The sequence below is a fragment of the Phalangium opilio genome, unplaced genomic scaffold (genome assembly GCF_054372755.1).
Source record: "Phalangium opilio isolate 3A_F unplaced genomic scaffold, DU_Popi_V2 ptg000031l_1, whole genome shotgun sequence".
In the NCBI taxonomy this organism is placed as follows: Eukaryota; Metazoa; Arthropoda; class Arachnida; order Opiliones; family Phalangiidae; genus Phalangium; species Phalangium opilio.
In genome coordinates, this window is record NW_028324158.1 from 14,980,529 (window position 1) to 14,995,230 (window position 14,702).

General features: G+C 37.5%; 5 protein-coding genes across 5 annotated transcripts; 2 read left to right on the forward strand and 3 right to left on the reverse strand.

Moving 5' to 3' along the window:
• The first annotated feature begins 198 nt into the window (after positions 1-198).
• Nup54 (nuclear pore complex protein Nup54) lies at positions 199-3,049 on the forward strand. The gene is made up of 7 exons (XM_089870664.1): positions 199-505; positions 577-777; positions 1,421-1,737; positions 1,802-1,989; positions 2,059-2,404; positions 2,466-2,693; positions 2,766-3,049. Exons 1-7 carry the CDS (start codon positions 340-342, stop codon positions 2,997-2,999), a joined length of 1,680 nt encoding a protein of 559 aa, XP_089726790.1. The 5' UTR covers positions 199-339; the 3' UTR covers positions 3,000-3,049.
• On the reverse strand, positions 3,015-7,643 carry Pgm2a (phosphoglucomutase 2). Its single transcript, XM_089870656.1, has 13 exons — positions 7,393-7,643; positions 7,175-7,274; positions 6,606-6,762; positions 6,374-6,542; positions 6,281-6,304; positions 6,036-6,205; positions 5,789-5,978; positions 5,437-5,712; positions 5,138-5,361; positions 4,927-5,029; positions 4,538-4,624; positions 4,334-4,467; positions 3,015-4,252 (listed from the first exon to the last, which is right to left on the reverse strand). The coding sequence occupies exons 1-13, from the start codon at positions 7,465-7,467 to the stop codon at positions 4,150-4,152; spliced, it is 1,812 nt and encodes a 603-aa protein (XP_089726782.1). The 5' UTR covers positions 7,468-7,643; the 3' UTR covers positions 3,015-4,149.
• Positions 7,644-7,748: 105 nt separating this feature from the next.
• LOC149690903 (uncharacterized) lies at positions 7,749-8,805 on the forward strand. Its single transcript, XM_089870754.1, has 3 exons — positions 7,749-8,044; positions 8,166-8,312; positions 8,372-8,805. The coding sequence occupies exons 1-3, from the start codon at positions 7,838-7,840 to the stop codon at positions 8,768-8,770; spliced, it is 753 nt and encodes a 250-aa protein (XP_089726880.1). The 5' UTR covers positions 7,749-7,837; the 3' UTR covers positions 8,771-8,805.
• Positions 8,806-9,492: 687 nt separating this feature from the next.
• Positions 9,493-12,080, reverse strand: LOC149690904 (putative glutamate receptor). The gene is made up of 9 exons (XM_089870716.1): positions 11,797-12,080; positions 11,621-11,727; positions 11,480-11,567; positions 11,262-11,423; positions 11,080-11,203; positions 10,785-11,014; positions 10,475-10,719; positions 10,268-10,414; positions 9,493-9,786 (listed from the first exon to the last, which is right to left on the reverse strand). Coding segments are annotated over exons 1-9 (1,161 nt in total). The 5' UTR covers positions 11,854-12,080; the 3' UTR covers positions 9,493-9,785.
• A 135-nt stretch (positions 12,081-12,215) lies between these two features.
• LOC149690905 (putative glutamate receptor) lies at positions 12,216-14,635 on the reverse strand. The gene is made up of 8 exons (XM_089870701.1): positions 14,509-14,635; positions 14,244-14,344; positions 14,082-14,172; positions 13,858-14,019; positions 13,661-13,781; positions 13,357-13,601; positions 13,047-13,291; positions 12,216-12,984 (listed from the first exon to the last, which is right to left on the reverse strand). Exons 1-8 carry the CDS (start codon positions 14,572-14,574, stop codon positions 12,684-12,686), a joined length of 1,332 nt encoding a protein of 443 aa, XP_089726827.1. The 5' UTR covers positions 14,575-14,635; the 3' UTR covers positions 12,216-12,683.
• Between the last annotated feature and the right edge of the window lie 67 nt (positions 14,636-14,702).

Here is a 14,702-nt window from a genome sequence, read left to right on the forward strand (position 1 = left end):
ATAGAGAAATCTCAGTTATGACGTCAGTGTTTGGGTAAAACGTCACGAGATTAAATTTGGCACTGGGCGGCCATTTTTGGTACCTCTTTGGTTCTATGGGAAAATAGCATGGATGACGTCACTCTAAGGCTTCTGAGATAGCTCTATATGTTACGGTACCAGATCCGGATGTACGTGTACCCATCAAATAGTGTTTTCTACTGGAAAACAGTAGTGAAGCAACTAGACCTATATGATGTATGGGGAAAAAACAGTATGTCTCCTGGCTTGATGGAGAGACAGTGCGGTTAATTTAAATTTAGTTCGCTGTTCGAGTTTCTTCGATAATCTTTATAAAATATGGCTTCGGGATTTAAATTCGGAACGGCTACTAGCCAACCCTCTAGCCTTTTCAGTTCTAGTTTCAACACGGCCACTTCGCAAAGCGTTCCCGCTTTCTCATTTGGCACTTCAACAACTACAAGCACCGCTCCAACATTGGGGTTTGGTGCGGGAGCCACACAGAGTGAGTAATTTTAATCTTAAATTAGAGTCAAATAACCTTAACTCCATTAATTAAACATTGTCTTTTGACAGGTTTTGGATTTGGAGCGGCAACATCTCAAGCCCAACCTAGCTTTAACTTTGCCTCAACTGTTCCCGCTTCGACAACACAGGCATTCTCATTTGGTACCCAACCCACAGCTACAACGTCATCCAGTCTCTTTGGAGGCTTGGGTACCAGTACGGGAGCTTTCCAACTGGGTGGTCTACCGACAGCCACAGCCACCCCATTTAGTAAGTGGAAAAAGAACTACTAGGGCTGTGCAGGGTACCAGATACCGGACGATTACCCCCCCCCCCCCTCCGATACCCGAAAAAGATTTTTCCAACTATTCTAAACTACGTACGGGGGGCAGTAACCCCCCCCCCAATTACCTTGTCAATCTGAAAGAGGTTGTTGGGTTATTTGAGGGTCCAAAAATAGGAATCCGAGGTGAAAGGGGGACCACCCACTTTCCAGTTTAGAAAGCCTCCGAATTTTTAAAGAATGACGAAATGGGGTGAAATACTGTTCCAAGGTGAAATTAGTTGACATAAAGGTACCCGTTCTGTGGTACTTTCTTTCTGAAACACACTAGAAATAGAATCACCACGCAGCGCGACATACCTATATCATCCCATTGTCAGTGTTCCGTGTTGAAATAAGACTAAGAGCGGAACCAAACGTTCGAGAAAGCGTCAAAGCCAAAGAAGTTGAGAAATACTATACATTGAACAACCTACTATACATTGAACAACCTAATCTAAGCCTAATTACGCGAATACCCGACAAAAATTCGGGTACCCACCCTGATACCCGAAACATATATTTTTGTTCACACGAACGAACCCGATTCAAAATCGAAAAATAATTACTAAATGAAAAATCTTTGGACAGATTTACAGGGTGGAAGCGCATTTGGCACTAGTACAACTCAAAGCACCGCCTTTGGAGGTGTTGGTGGGCTAACCTTTGGCGTGACACCCGCGTCTACTTCAAATCTTCAACAGCAAAATCCTTCTTTGGCCAATATTAATAATGTGGCTAACATTTGGAACAGTCTCTCGATGCCTATACTATTTGGCGATGAGAGAGACGCCATTTTGGCCAAATGGAACCAACTTCAAGCATTTTGGGGGACAGGGAAAGCTTATTTCGCTCAAAATATGCCTCCAGTTGATTTTAATCCCCAAAATCCATTTTGCATATTTAAAGTAAACACTCGCTTAATTGTCTTTAAAAGTAATTGAACCTCGTAATTAACAAAGTTTATTGAAGGCTGTGGGATATAGTTCGCTGCCGACAACTAAACCGGAGGATGGTCTAGTCGCTTTAATTATTAATAAAAAAGAAACGGATGTTCGTAACCAGCAACAACAGTTAGTTGAGGGATTAAATAGAATCTTTGGAAATCGACCAACACTCTCAATTTACGTTGATGGAATAAAATCTCTTCCAGACGATAAGTAATTAAGCGGAAGGTGTCCCTCCTTGACTCCTTCAAAACCAATTGATTCCGTCTACCTCCATTCTAGAACTGAAATAGTGTTTTACATGGTGGAAAGAGCTCAAACTGGTTTTTCCCGTCGGATTCCAACCAATGAAATTTGCTCGTATTTAGACCAAGTTACTGTTAAACCGCAATTGGCCACCGTCTCGATTGTATCGGTGGTGCCCAAAGTAGCTCCAAATAAGGAGCAATTAAAGCTTTATTTGGACAATCCCTCGGCTGGAATTGATCCCCTACTTTGGCAACAAGCCAAACTCGATAATCCCGACAGCGAGCATTTAATTCCCGTTCCTATGATAGGTTTTCAGGAATTAAATCAAAGAATGAAATATCAGTCTCAAGAAACTAAACAACACGAAGAAAGACTTGACGTGAGCGCGCGTTCTTGTTGGCCACACATGATACCATAATAAACCCCCTTTTTCCAATCAGATAATTGCGGATGAAATTGCGGAATTACAAAGAAGAAATACAACCACGGTTGCTAAAATTGCCGATTTTAAAAGAAAACAATTAATTTTAGCGCATCGTGTTCTTAAGATTATGGTTAGTTTAGAAATTCGTCGTAAAATGGGTTTTTCCATTCAAGCGGAGGAAGAAAACCTCCGCGTTCAACTTGAAAATATTCAATTGGAACTCAACACCCCGACTAGGTTTAAAGTTAGTTAAAGCCGTAATTAAAATACTAGACGGTTCCTTTTCTAAAGCCAAGCGATTTTTGATTGATTTTAGGGTCGTTTAAACGAACTATTGTCTCAAATTCGACTTCAAAATCACCGTCAAGCTTTAGCTGGCGGTTGCGAACAATACAAAATGGACAACATTATCCAAGAGGGATTTAAACAACATTTAAAATATCAACAAGAAGGAATCTCCCATTTGATTAATATCGTTAAAGACGATTTGGAAGATTTGAAAGTTATAGAAATGGGTTTGAAAGAAGTTCTCGATGGCAGAAGACAGTGAAGACACTTTTGTGTATTTGTTTTGAAATAAACAGTTTGTTTTATAATTCACTCGATGTACACGTTGTCATTTTATTCTAAAACAATCGTAACTTTGTTTGACAAAAACGCGATAATTTGATTGAAATGGAATGTACATTAACGTACGTTACTTTTTTTTATCAGTTTGGGGAGGAATTAATTAGCCATCCATATCCTTTCATAATTCTTCTACGACATCGATACTCGTTAATTACTTAGTACGAAAATGGTTTAAAATTATTATTCCATTTATAGTAGAAATTCCACTAAAGACTATGGAACCTTTTTGTTAAGGCAGTTTTGTTTTTAGAATTTTTGTGGGAAAAAAAAACAAAAAATAATTGGAAATTTGGAATATTTATTTTGTACAAGGGACTACTTGTTTTTTAGATCATAGATCCGAGAATGGCCGTACCTCAGTCCTTAAAACTTTGATACACGTACGAGGAAATAATCTTTTAACAAATACGTTTAAAACTTAACTAACATTCCCACAATTTCCTTAATTACATTTCCAATAATTTTCTTTGGCAATTTTTTTTTTCAAATTACGCTAAAAATTAAGAATCGAAAAACATCTATAAGAAGTTAGTAGCCAGTGAAAAATCCCCGCCATTTTGAGGGAAAGGGGGGAAGTAAATCTTAAGCCATAAACACGCCTATGGTTTATTTGGCGTTTCGATTACCTTCAGTGGCTAAATTTGTCACGATACAATCAATATCCCTTGATATATGTTAATTTGCAACTTTTGCAAAAATACGGTTTAAAATGATTCTAAAAACTATCGAAAGATTACACATAGATATAAGAGAAAGAACTTCTTTTGAAAACTAACGAGAGTCCAGTAGTGAATATTTAAGAGAACTAACGCCAAGTTAATTCTAATATCGACAAGAAGCTGACCATTAATTAATTAATTAACTTTCAACAAAAATAAATTTAATCAAAAATATATTAATTTCGGATTTTGTTGTTCAAAAATAAAACTGAATAATATAATTATTTTTGACTAGAACTAATTAACTAACCAATAATTAAAACTTTGCGGCGCTTTCTAACCTAAACAATTTAAACTCCGAAAGGAAATTTTTTTTTAAAAAGAAAGGTTTGTGGCCAAAACTTTGAACTCTTAATCGTCCCGCGAAATTAGTTTATGAGCTTCGGGTTGCAACCATTCGTCAACCATCAATTGCACAATCGACGCTAGATCGTTGCGCAATAGTTTACCATCCCTGTTTTTTTTTTGGAATAATAATAAAACGGTCCTTAGAAACGATGGTCAAGGCAATGGTCAAGGCTGCTATAAAACTTACCTTTCATTGGGTTTGGCACAAAGTTCGGAATAATATTTAATCTTAGGCTCAGTTCCACTCGTTCTAATTGTCAAGACGCAACCATTTTCAAAGTAAACCGTGATCATTTGACTCGATTTGCTACTTGGCAAGATCTTAATTAAAATTGATTAATAATAACTGGGATTAGTTTTTAATCCCCGTATTTAAGATCGGACTACGTACGGCTTTGTTATCTGGTTGGGTGCTATCAAAACCGGTTGTTAAATCACGAATTCCTTTGATCCCGAAAGAACCAAGTTCCTTGGGATACTAATTATGAAAATAACTTATTTTTAATTCTTTTAAAAAAGCTTGAAAGATTAATGTCCCAACCCCTTGACGACAAATTAAAATTCTCTTAAACAATTTTTTTCAAGGATAACTTGTAAAATTATTCATCAATCTAACCTGGCACAAGTGTACACGCGTTATAATATACCTAGCTAGCTTTAACAGCGCTCTAAAGATAGGCTGAAATTTTTATAAACAAGGTTAATAAGATAAGCTATCGAAACCACGTTATTGAAACTTTAGCGGCGGGGGAGGGGGTGGTAAGTGAAAAAGATAATTACCTTATTGGTTCCATCGTAATTTCTAATCCGCTCAAAAATGCTCTGGATTGTTGGTTGGTGATAACAGATGTAGTAAGAATTGTCCGATACGTGATAACCGTATCTTGAAGAAAAAGCGCGTAAAGAAGCATAAAACTCAGAAGATAGTTAATATAAAACGTTAAAATAATGAGAGGAGATTTACGATTGCATTGCAATAAATGAATCTTACAATTTATATATATTATCCAACTGTTGGTTAAGTGTCAGGCCCTGTTTATGCAAATGAGCCGCTAATTGGCTAATCTGCATAGCGGCGGTAACGCCGTCTTTATCCAAAACGGTGGTGCCACACATGAAACCAATTGCCTCCTCGAACGCGAATAAAACTTGTTTGCCTTCTTTCATTAAATCGCAGGCTTTGTTGGCCATCCATTTAAACCCGGTTAAAGTTTCCTATAGTTTTACATCTTTCATTTTAATAAAATGAGCGAAGATTTTAACGCTTGCTAATGGCCATTTGATATTTACGACAAAATTGAATCCTTCTTTGGCGGCGATGGCATTAAGAATCTTTGAGGAAACGGTACTCGAGATCATGTAGCAATCAGAGGCGGCAACCTCGGGGTTTTTAAGGCGAAAGGTTTGCCATAACCACCAGCCTAAAAGAGTCCCAGTTTCATTGCCAGTGAAAAGCTTCCATTCGCCATTAGGAAGTTTTTCGGCAACCGCTAAACGATCCGCGTCAGGATCGTTAGCCAAAATTATGGGACTGCCGTTTTCATTAGCAGTTTTGACTGATAAGTCCTAAAGATGAGCGGATTTTGGGGTCAAGTTCGAGTCCGATTTGATTTACAAACCACCAAATCATTAATTAATTTACCAAAGCACTTTTGCCCTCTTCGGGGTTTGGGAATTTAACGGTGGGGAATTCGGGATCGGGTTCCATTTGTTCCTTGACGGACACAAAGTATTGAAAACCGCAGGTTTCAAATGCCTCAATCATGTACAAATGAGAGACGCCGTGCATGGCCGTAAATGTAAATTTAATTGGGCAATTCGCGTTGACGGATCTGAAGTTACGTTTAGACTTAAGACTCAAAACACTGGTAGAATCCCTCAAAACTTACACATCGGCTAAGTTATTTTGCATGCTACGATAGTATTTGGCCTTCATCTCTTTCATGGGATTAGTACACGCGGGATTTGACTCGATTAATGCCAAATTCCAGGCGTCAGACCATGGTTCTAGATTTTCTTCTATACTAGACTGAATTCCCTTATCGTGCGGCGGTATTATCTACCGTGTTCAAACCCGAATTACCCCGGAAAATTCTTTGTAAACTTTATTATAAATTATACCTTTCTGGCTTACCTGAGCACCATTATCCCAATAAACCTAGAAAAATGTAAGGCGCAATTTGCTTAAATGTTCTAAGAGATTTTTGGGGGATCTTTGCTAGCTAACCTTGTACCCATTATCTTCCTTGGGGTTGTGCGAAGCGGTAACCATAATGCCAGCGGTGCAACCGAGATTTAAGACAGCGAAAGGTACAAAAGGAGTCGGAGTGATATGAGAGTAAAGATACACGGGGATTTTTCGTTGCAAAAAGGCAACGGTTGATAGTTTTGCGAATCTAAAGAATTAAAGGACAGTTCTAGAACGTTTCTTAACGCGAGGCTAACTTTATTTAATATACCTATGACTGTTATATCGAGCGTCAAAACTAATGACAACCCCACGCTCTTTCGCGTTTGGGATGGTACTCTCAACGTATTTGGCCAAACCCTGAGATGTCTGGATTATAACTAGATCGTTCATAGCGTTGAAACCCGCTCCCATAACACCCCTTAATCCTAAAAATTACTTTAGATAAATATTCCGTAATCGAACGACTACGTTATTGGTAAGCTAACGGAATAGACCATTTCAGAAATTACATACAGACAAACCAACACACACTGGCGAAGTTTCGTTTCCCAGGGCCGTCGAGAGAGTTTGTGGGCCCGGAAAAATTGTCGAAATCATGGACCCCCATCAAGAAAGCACTACACGTGATCCGGGCCCCCTATTAGTTATGGGCCCCCTGGGAAACGGACCGACTTGCCCCCCCCCCCTCCCTTGATGGCCCTGAGGTTATCTCCCTCGCCCCCAAGAACTTAGTCCGAGTTCACAACACGCGAGAGGCTGGCCAACAAATACTGCCACTAGCGTTGTTTCTTGGCGATCTCAGTATGTAATTTCTGAAATGGTCTATAATCAACCAACCTGCTGTGCCAAATGACAGCCGTTTCAGCATCAAATTCTCTAGGGTGTTTATGTCATTTTTGTTGACGTATTCTAAAACCTCCGCTTTAGTTTTGTCATTCTATATGTACGTAACACTTTTATAAACAATCATCGCGGTAATGTTACACTGACAAGTTTAAAATAACGCGACAAATTGAACTAAATAAACAAAAACAATTGTTAAGCCTTGGTTTTACCTGATCCCATTGAAGCCATTCCGTGATCTTAGCATCCAGTTTCGCGTTTCCAGTATACATTGTTGGAATTACCATTACGAGTTACACTCGTCTCGGAAATGAATTATAATCGCTTTATAAAACTGCCAGTTATCATAAATTACGTTCATTAAAGACGCGATAATTAAAAAGCGCAAACTGTAATCACACACCGCGAAAAAATCGTAGACCGTCAACTTCGCAGCTTCGAAGCCGACTGGCTGCAGGGATGAGGCGGCTGAGGCAGCCAGTGACGGCGTATCCACCAATGATTCGCCGCGACTCGAGTCGAAAAAGCGGTGAAAGGTCACGTACACATCCAAGGCTTAACAATTACATCCTAGATAACATTACATACATGACAGAGTTGGAACACTTATGTTACAAACTATAAATATTCTGTATTAACGACTTTATTTTGATTAAAATGTCTGTGATATTTAAATATTTAACCACAAATAAAGGGGCATATGCTAGATTAATTAATTATACTAGTTTATCATTGTTTAAACGGCTTTATGTTGTTCCCGCTTCCTCTAAAGGAGCATTGACAGAAAATGATACGTCTGTGAAAGATGTTTCAAAAAGAATTAAATCTTCAATTAACCCACGATTAACGCAGTCGCAATTAGAGGTAAACACACTTCTGGTTCATGTGACAACCAAAATAGACGTTTTCTAAAATAAGCAGACGATGTGTAGCTGCCATCTTAGGGTAAAAATCATTAAGAGGGGTATTTTCTGTTTGATTAAAGACTATAGAAACATTTTCAACCTTGGAACTCTTTCTCCCATATCTCATTCACTCACAAATGAACAAAAATGGCCAGATAATTAAATGGGAAAAGGTCAAAATTGCCTCTGAAGCTGTTAAACCTGATTTACATAACTTACACGGAGTTGTAAGTGCAAATTCACGCTATTAATCACACGTTTAAACATAAAATATTTCCATTTCCAGGCGAATTATATTTACAACACCCTACCAAACTCTGACCTGTACGTTTTTGATCAAAAAATAACAAGAGCAAAGCATATAAAAATGGTCCCAACCATGATTGCGGTGGCTAGTTTAGAAGCTATGTTATTTACAAAGCTTTATGAGAAAGATGGGACATCGGTGGTTACCATGAAACATAATTCCTTAATCTCGCTCTTCAATTTAAACGTTGGAAATGAACAAATAACGAATCAACGTGTAGTAACTAGTATTTTAAAGGGAGATGAAAATATGCCACACATTGAAATTGATGATTTAACAGTTACACAATACTTAAAATCAAATCCATCCGATAGAGAATTGTTAGGCAATATATTCTTAAGAGCTATTGCAATAAATATATTACTAAACAAGAGTTAAAATAATAAATATAGTATTTCTTGCATTAAAATTTATATTTTTGTCATTTATTGTCTATTCCAACAAAATCAACTGGTAAGTTTCCCTCAAAATGGCGCAGGGTGGGGAATACAACAAGAATCTTCAACGTTTAAAATTTTTATAGTTGCATATTCCTGCCTAAAATTCAAATTTCCCACCCTAAACTGTTTTCCCCAAAAAATCCATAATTTTTCGTTACTATAATTCCGGTTTTGAGTGCGAGGGAATTAAAATTTTTCCACGTTGGTTTTTGCCTTTCAAATTTCGAGGGAAGCGCTTTGATTGGCTGGTGTTTGTTCACGTGACGTGTGTATAATCAGCCAATCAGCGTCGGCTATCGGCAACCTCTTGGCGCAAATTCAAGTTTCAAACTAGGCTTAACATTTTCAAGAATTGGTAGAAGCCGTATTAGCTAATTATGCAATTTCAATCAATTTAAATCGGTTTTAATTGCAATTAATTGTTGATTCACTTAAATAATAGTTAGATTAACTGATTATGAGTAGAAATAGAGCAAAATTAGGCGATTATTTTCGGTTATATAGAAATATTTTTGGAATAATTATCTAACATTACATTAAGCATTTAAAATAGCTTTTAGTCGCGATTAAATGTTAAATATCGTAAATAATAGTTAGATAAACTAATTCTGAATAGAAATTTAGCAAAATAAGGTAGTTATTTTCAGATAATTAGAAATATTTTGGGATTAAAATAATTTTTCAACTTAAAATTTATTATTTATTTACAGTGATGGAAATTTTGTAAATGAAAGCTAAATCAACATGAAATAAGGGACGGTGGATGAAATCAACGACGGAATTAGATCATCTACTGGACAGGACAAATAAATTGTATCATCTCAACCAATTTGAGGCTCCTACTACGTGACAATTTTTAGTCATCTGGTCAACATGGCAAAACGCGTAAGTACTGTTTTAAGTACCATTTTAGAGAGGAAGGGCTGTCAACAGTAGGCTATACTGATACGGAATCTGGAAGTGTCAAAGGTCATTCCTTATATGACCCGGATCGTAGACATATAAAGTTTTACTCATTTTTCAAATTAGTCACGTTCAAACTAGGCATAGAGCCTTGCAGGTCAGGTGCAACATGAGGGGCTAAATGCACACCTGCTTTTGTTATTATCAAGTTTTATCAACCGAGGAAATTTCCCCCTTTTCCCAAATTGAATATGTTTTACCATAAGTAACATGTTACTTATGGTTTTACCCTAAAAACAGGGATCATACAAACCTGGAAAACAGGGAAAACTCAGGGATTTTTAGTAAAATTCATGGAAATTTGTGAGGTTTGTGTAAAAACTACTCCCGTTGTTATTACTCCAAATTTTTTTGGGGGGGGAGGGGTAACACCTGGAAAACTCGGAGAAATAGGTTTGCCAGCTATCTTACAATAAGATAGTTGTATAAAGTTAAAAGAGATATAATTATGGCTATTATTAGTCCACTTAACCATAAGACAAAGGTGCTTTTGAGATCCTGAACTTGAATGTAAGACGTTTGATCTAAAGGGGCGTCGCGCATTTTTCTTAACTCGAACGGTCTTTCCATTTCTTCTTCCCATCGCGTGAAACAACCGCTTTCTCTCAAAGAAACGATTCTAAATTAATTAAAAACGTCATTAAATGACGAGTAATTAAATGGTTTATCGAATACTTACACCTTATTAAAAACGCTTTTACATTCAAAGCGTTTTCTGAAACCCATCGCGATGTTGTAGTTAAAAAGATGATCTTCGATTTGATAATATTTAAAAGCGTGATTCCCGTAAAATTTGAGCAAATATTTGAAGGCTTTTCCGGGGCTAATTATCGCCAAGTTATTCGCATTTAAATCCGGAATGTTTTTAATATTGAATTTCATCGGAACCGCCACTCGCCGGTATAGTTCGCTCCTTGATTCCGGCTGTTTTTACATTAATTTCAATTATTTTTAATTGGTTTACAATTAATTAAAGTAATTAAACGCACCGAAGTTTTCACAAAATCCTCGATGAAGGTACCGGTAAACACTCCAACTTTCAATTTACCACTTTTAAAATAATAGGCCAGTTTATCCAAATTGTCTATGGCGTCCGAATTAGATACGCTCGTAGAAGCTTTTAGAGCGTCTCCGTAATAAATAGTTAAGATAGTTAAGGGAATTAAACACGCTGATAGGATGAAAGTGACCAATGGTCTATCCCTCGAAACGCTTCTACCTATATAGTGGAAATTATAAAACCCTATTAAATCTATCTATTAAAATACGCTTAATTAGATTCACTTTGATTGGTCACAACGCCTATGACGTATATTAGTGACGAAAAATGATCGCCGTGTTTCCATGGTGTTAAGATGTTTAATAATATAGTTAATAATCCGCAACAACACAATAACGCTATCCAAATCTGTTAGAAATGTTATTAAAGTTCTCGAGAACTTGTATAATCCGAATAGAATACTTGCTTCGATTTCAAAGGGGCTCGTAAACAATATAACTCTTTCGCTATTGGACTCTTGAGGTCCGATGTAAAAGTTGAGCGTTTCTGTCCAATAAGGGATACTGTAATCGATAGCTTTTCGCCTTTGATACGTATCGGCCAAGAATGATAGAGCAATGTCCATTTCCTTCGGAAGATTATTAGGATTAAATTTAATTCAAATTAAATATTTGTTAATCACACATTATTCGCCAAACGACCGACGATTCCCGTCCAAGACTTATTGGGTAATTGAGTTCCAAATCCCGTTTTAGTTGCGCTCCAAGTGTACCTATTGATTGTACAGTTTTTAAACGTAATAATTATTCAGGATTTGAAACTTACGTAAAGTTAATCGCTCGTGATAGAATGTTTAAAAGTTTAGCTTCGAATCCCGTTTCCGTTAGTACCTCCTTGGTCTCTTCGTTAACCGTAACGTTCAGTAAAAATGTCTTGAAATTGTTCGATAGACAACGGATTAACAAACTCGTTTAGTTAAATATATAATTATCCGAACTTACGTTTATGAAAGCGACTTTAAAATAATTTCCATTGCATTGGTTGAGAGAAGCGTTCATTATTAAATTTGATTGGGTCCCCTATAGGTTACTAAATGGGTTAATTAATTATAAAGTAATTGGTTAATGGTGATGTACAGAAATTTGAAGGGCCATTAAATTCCGGAGCACAAAATGCGCCGTTGACGTACGCCACAGTAAATGGTCAAGCCGTCATCTAACTATACCAAAGTCACTCTAGGAATAAAATATGGAGTGCTTGATATTCTATTCAGTTTAATTGCACTTGTGATAGATAGACAGACAGACACGCGATTTATAAAGAATGAAACACGCCACTCAACTAAATTAGAAAGTTGAGATTATGGCTTGTTCATATTGCCCTGAAAAAAAAGCAAAAACAAAAATCGTTACAACATTTGGTATGGGACAATATGAAAATTATTTATTTTTTGTTTTCTTTGTACAACTTTATTTGCCCATATTCGTCGTTGGTGCGTTACCTAACTGAATATCTAATGCGTATTGTGTAACTCTTTATTTTCTACGCCAAGCCCCCATTCGTAGTTAGCTTATTTCTTTAGGGGGGACGGGGGACAACGGCGTGTTCGATTCTTGTAAGGTAAGGTTCACCAGGGAGATTCTATAGGTGGTATCTTGGTTGCCGGTGACAGACAAAATGTGTCTGTCCTCTCTAACGGAACCTACAACTCAAGCTTCGTTCTGGGCACGAGGTCCCTGACTGTAGATACTCCCTGCACTGTTCTCGAGTATTGACCTAATTTCTAAGTGAAAGTGCAAAAAACTAAAAGAATTAAGTATTTATGCAAAATATTAGGAGTTTTCAAATTGTTCCAAATCCCACGCGGCTCTCGTTAGCTTCGTGTCGTTCAATTTTCGGGGCACTTTATTACATGGAGTCCGTCGTCTAAGACGCGACTTTTTATCAGTTTCGGTTTTTTCCTTTTTACGTTCCTCCCCGAGTATTTGCTTCGCGATACTTCCAGGGTTAAAGTTAATAGGGCTAAAATGAATCCGCCAATTAGCAACCAAAATGCGCTTCTCAAATCCAGCGTGGTTATGTAAGTCGCTTCCGAAGTGGCTTTGTTGGCTTCTTTCCGGAGACGAACTTTCTTCAAGGTTTGCTCCTGCCATTTGTTCAAACACCCCGTGTCTCTCAAATACATTATGCTATTTACGAAGAAAATCCGGTTAATATAGTGGAGGCTCAATTTCGAGACGTTTCGATTTACATTTTACTGAATTGTTGCCGGCAAGTAAAGTTTCTCCTGGTGGCCATGGCCATGTTTTGGGAACATAAGGGTTCCTGTACTCTGTGGAACTTGTCGTTAAGTCCCCGGCTCAGCATCATTAAGTCGAATAGCTTCCCCGTCAATAAATACGCCAACTTTCCCTCCATTAGTTTGGTAATGTAATCTCCGCCATTCGTAGCCACCGCCACTTTTCGAAATAGTTCGCTGTATTGAGCGCCAGATTCCTTTGGGGGGGGGGAATATTGGCTTTAGTCTCGACTCGGAGACTACAGCAGTTGTAGGTACTTACTTCACTGGCGATGTAATGATAGTAAAAGGAGTTCTTTTGAGCGCCAATGATCATTTGACCCTTTTCCAAAAGATGAGCTAGATCGGCGATGGTATCGATGGCCGACGGGTTGCGCACGTTGACCGTCGAGGTCAATTTGCAACCGTACAATATCGCGAAGTATTTCGTACTTAGACACACGAAGGTGACCACCAAAGCCACCCGCGAAGGTTTAGGGACAAACCCGCTCCGTGAAATCTTGACGCCTGTAAAAAGGTTTTTAAAAGGCAATCCCGTAACTGTCTGACTGACCATCGAAGCCTACTTTGATTCGATAACAATCCCACGATGTAGAATAGCAAAGAACTGTATTTAACTCGAATCCAGAGTAGGCATTTTAGAATCAATACGAAAATTAAGACGTAGAGAACTAACAGAATCCATGTCTAAGTCGATAGAATTTTGGGCTATTAGCGAGAGTTGATAACCGTGGGAAGAGAAATTGTGTTTGGTTTTAAATACCATATTATTAAAAGGTTTAAGAAAAAGGTAACCGTCAAGGATATGGTGTTTTCCCGATTTTATGTAAAAGTACAAGCGATCGTTTAAGTAGCTTTCAGTAAAATCGATGGCCTCCATTCGTTGAGAAGACATGATCATAGAACTCATAGCGAAATCTAATTCCTAAAGGATTCGGCAGTTAAACCTTAATCGAATTAAATTGAAAAATGCAAATATTAATTTACTTGTCGCGTTAAACCCCCGATAAGTCCCGTCCAAGTTCCATTTTTCAACAAAATTCCGATTTGATAATTTGTCTTGACAGTTAAACTATAACTTAATTCGGAGTTTGTTTGTCTGTTAGACGCCTATTTAATTTTAACCCTTTAATTAAGTGTTCGTCTTACCTGAAATTAAATTGTTTCGATAATGTATTCAAAATTTCAAATTCGTAACCGCTCAAAACTATTCCATTATGGCCGTCGTTTTCGACTTTTAAAAATGGAGTCTAAAGTAAAATTGAAAAGAAAATAATAGTCTTCGAGTGACTTGGTAGGAATGTCGCCGCTCAAAGGCTATATATTCTATATTCTATTTATTAGGGGTTCTAGTTTTTTCCATTCATGGTGGTTGACACCTTGATGAAAATAGCGACGCTTATATTTAATTTACCTGAACAACCCCAACGGAAAAGTGACCGGAGCATGTATTATAGAGTGTGGAATTTGAGAGCGACATTTTCGCGACACCTCAAATGGAACTCTAATATTAAATGGGGGGCTGTACAAATAAACCGCTTTCGTGGGCTATACATTAAGAAAGATATCGGGAATTTTAAATTGAGAATCGCGTGTGCCAGCTAAACG

What these genes read in the sequence shown, in the direction of transcription:
- Nup54 (XM_089870664.1), top strand. Translation starts at nt 340, where the DNA reads ATGGCTTCGGGATTTAAATTCGGAACGGCTACTAGCCAACCCTCTAGC. An exon ending in AAATCTCTTCCAGACGATAA is followed by an intron (nt 1,990 to 2,058) that starts GTAATTAAGCGG and finishes CCTCCATTCTAG; the next exon opens with AACTGAAATAGTGTTTTACA. An exon ending in ACACCCCGACTAGGTTTAAA is followed by an intron (nt 2,694 to 2,765) that starts GTTAGTTAAAGC and finishes GATTGATTTTAG; the next exon opens with GGTCGTTTAAACGAACTATT.
- LOC149690905 (XM_089870701.1), bottom strand. Translation starts at nt 14,574, where the DNA reads ATGTCGCTCTCAAATTCCACACTCTATAATACATGCTCCGGTCACTTT. An exon ending in TCGGGGGTTTAACGCGACAA is followed by an intron (nt 14,020 to 14,081) that starts GTAAATTAATAT and finishes CGAATCCTTTAG; the next exon opens with GAATTAGATTTCGCTATGAG. An exon ending in ATCATTACATCGCCAGTGAA is followed by an intron (nt 13,292 to 13,356) that starts GTAAGTACCTAC and finishes CCCCCCCCAAAG; the next exon opens with GAATCTGGCGCTCAATACAG.
- LOC149690904 (XM_089870716.1), bottom strand. Translation starts at nt 11,853, where the DNA reads ATGAACGCTTCTCTCAACCAATGCAATGGAAATTATTTTAAAGTCGCT. An exon ending in TCACGAGCGATTAACTTTAC is followed by an intron (nt 11,568 to 11,620) that starts GTAAGTTTCAAA and finishes TACAATCAATAG; the next exon opens with GTACACTTGGAGCGCAACTA. An exon ending in TCGGTCGTTTGGCGAATAAT is followed by an intron (nt 11,424 to 11,479) that starts GTGTGATTAACA and finishes AATCTTCCGAAG; the next exon opens with GAAATGGACATTGCTCTATC.
- LOC149690903 (XM_089870754.1), top strand. Translation starts at nt 7,838, where the DNA reads ATGTCTGTGATATTTAAATATTTAACCACAAATAAAGGGGCATATGCT. An exon ending in TAACGCAGTCGCAATTAGAG is followed by an intron (nt 8,045 to 8,165) that starts GTAAACACACTT and finishes GTTTGATTAAAG; the next exon opens with ACTATAGAAACATTTTCAAC. An exon ending in TACATAACTTACACGGAGTT is followed by an intron (nt 8,313 to 8,371) that starts GTAAGTGCAAAT and finishes TTCCATTTCCAG; the next exon opens with GCGAATTATATTTACAACAC.
- Pgm2a (XM_089870656.1), bottom strand. Translation starts at nt 7,467, where the DNA reads ATGGTAATTCCAACAATGTATACTGGAAACGCGAAACTGGATGCTAAG. An exon ending in AAGAAGGATTCAATTTTGTC is followed by an intron (nt 5,362 to 5,436) that starts GTAAATATCAAA and finishes GTAAAACTATAG; the next exon opens with GAAACTTTAACCGGGTTTAA. An exon ending in CCCAACCAGATAACAAAGCC is followed by an intron (nt 4,468 to 4,537) that starts GTACGTAGTCCG and finishes ATTTTAATTAAG; the next exon opens with ATCTTGCCAAGTAGCAAATC.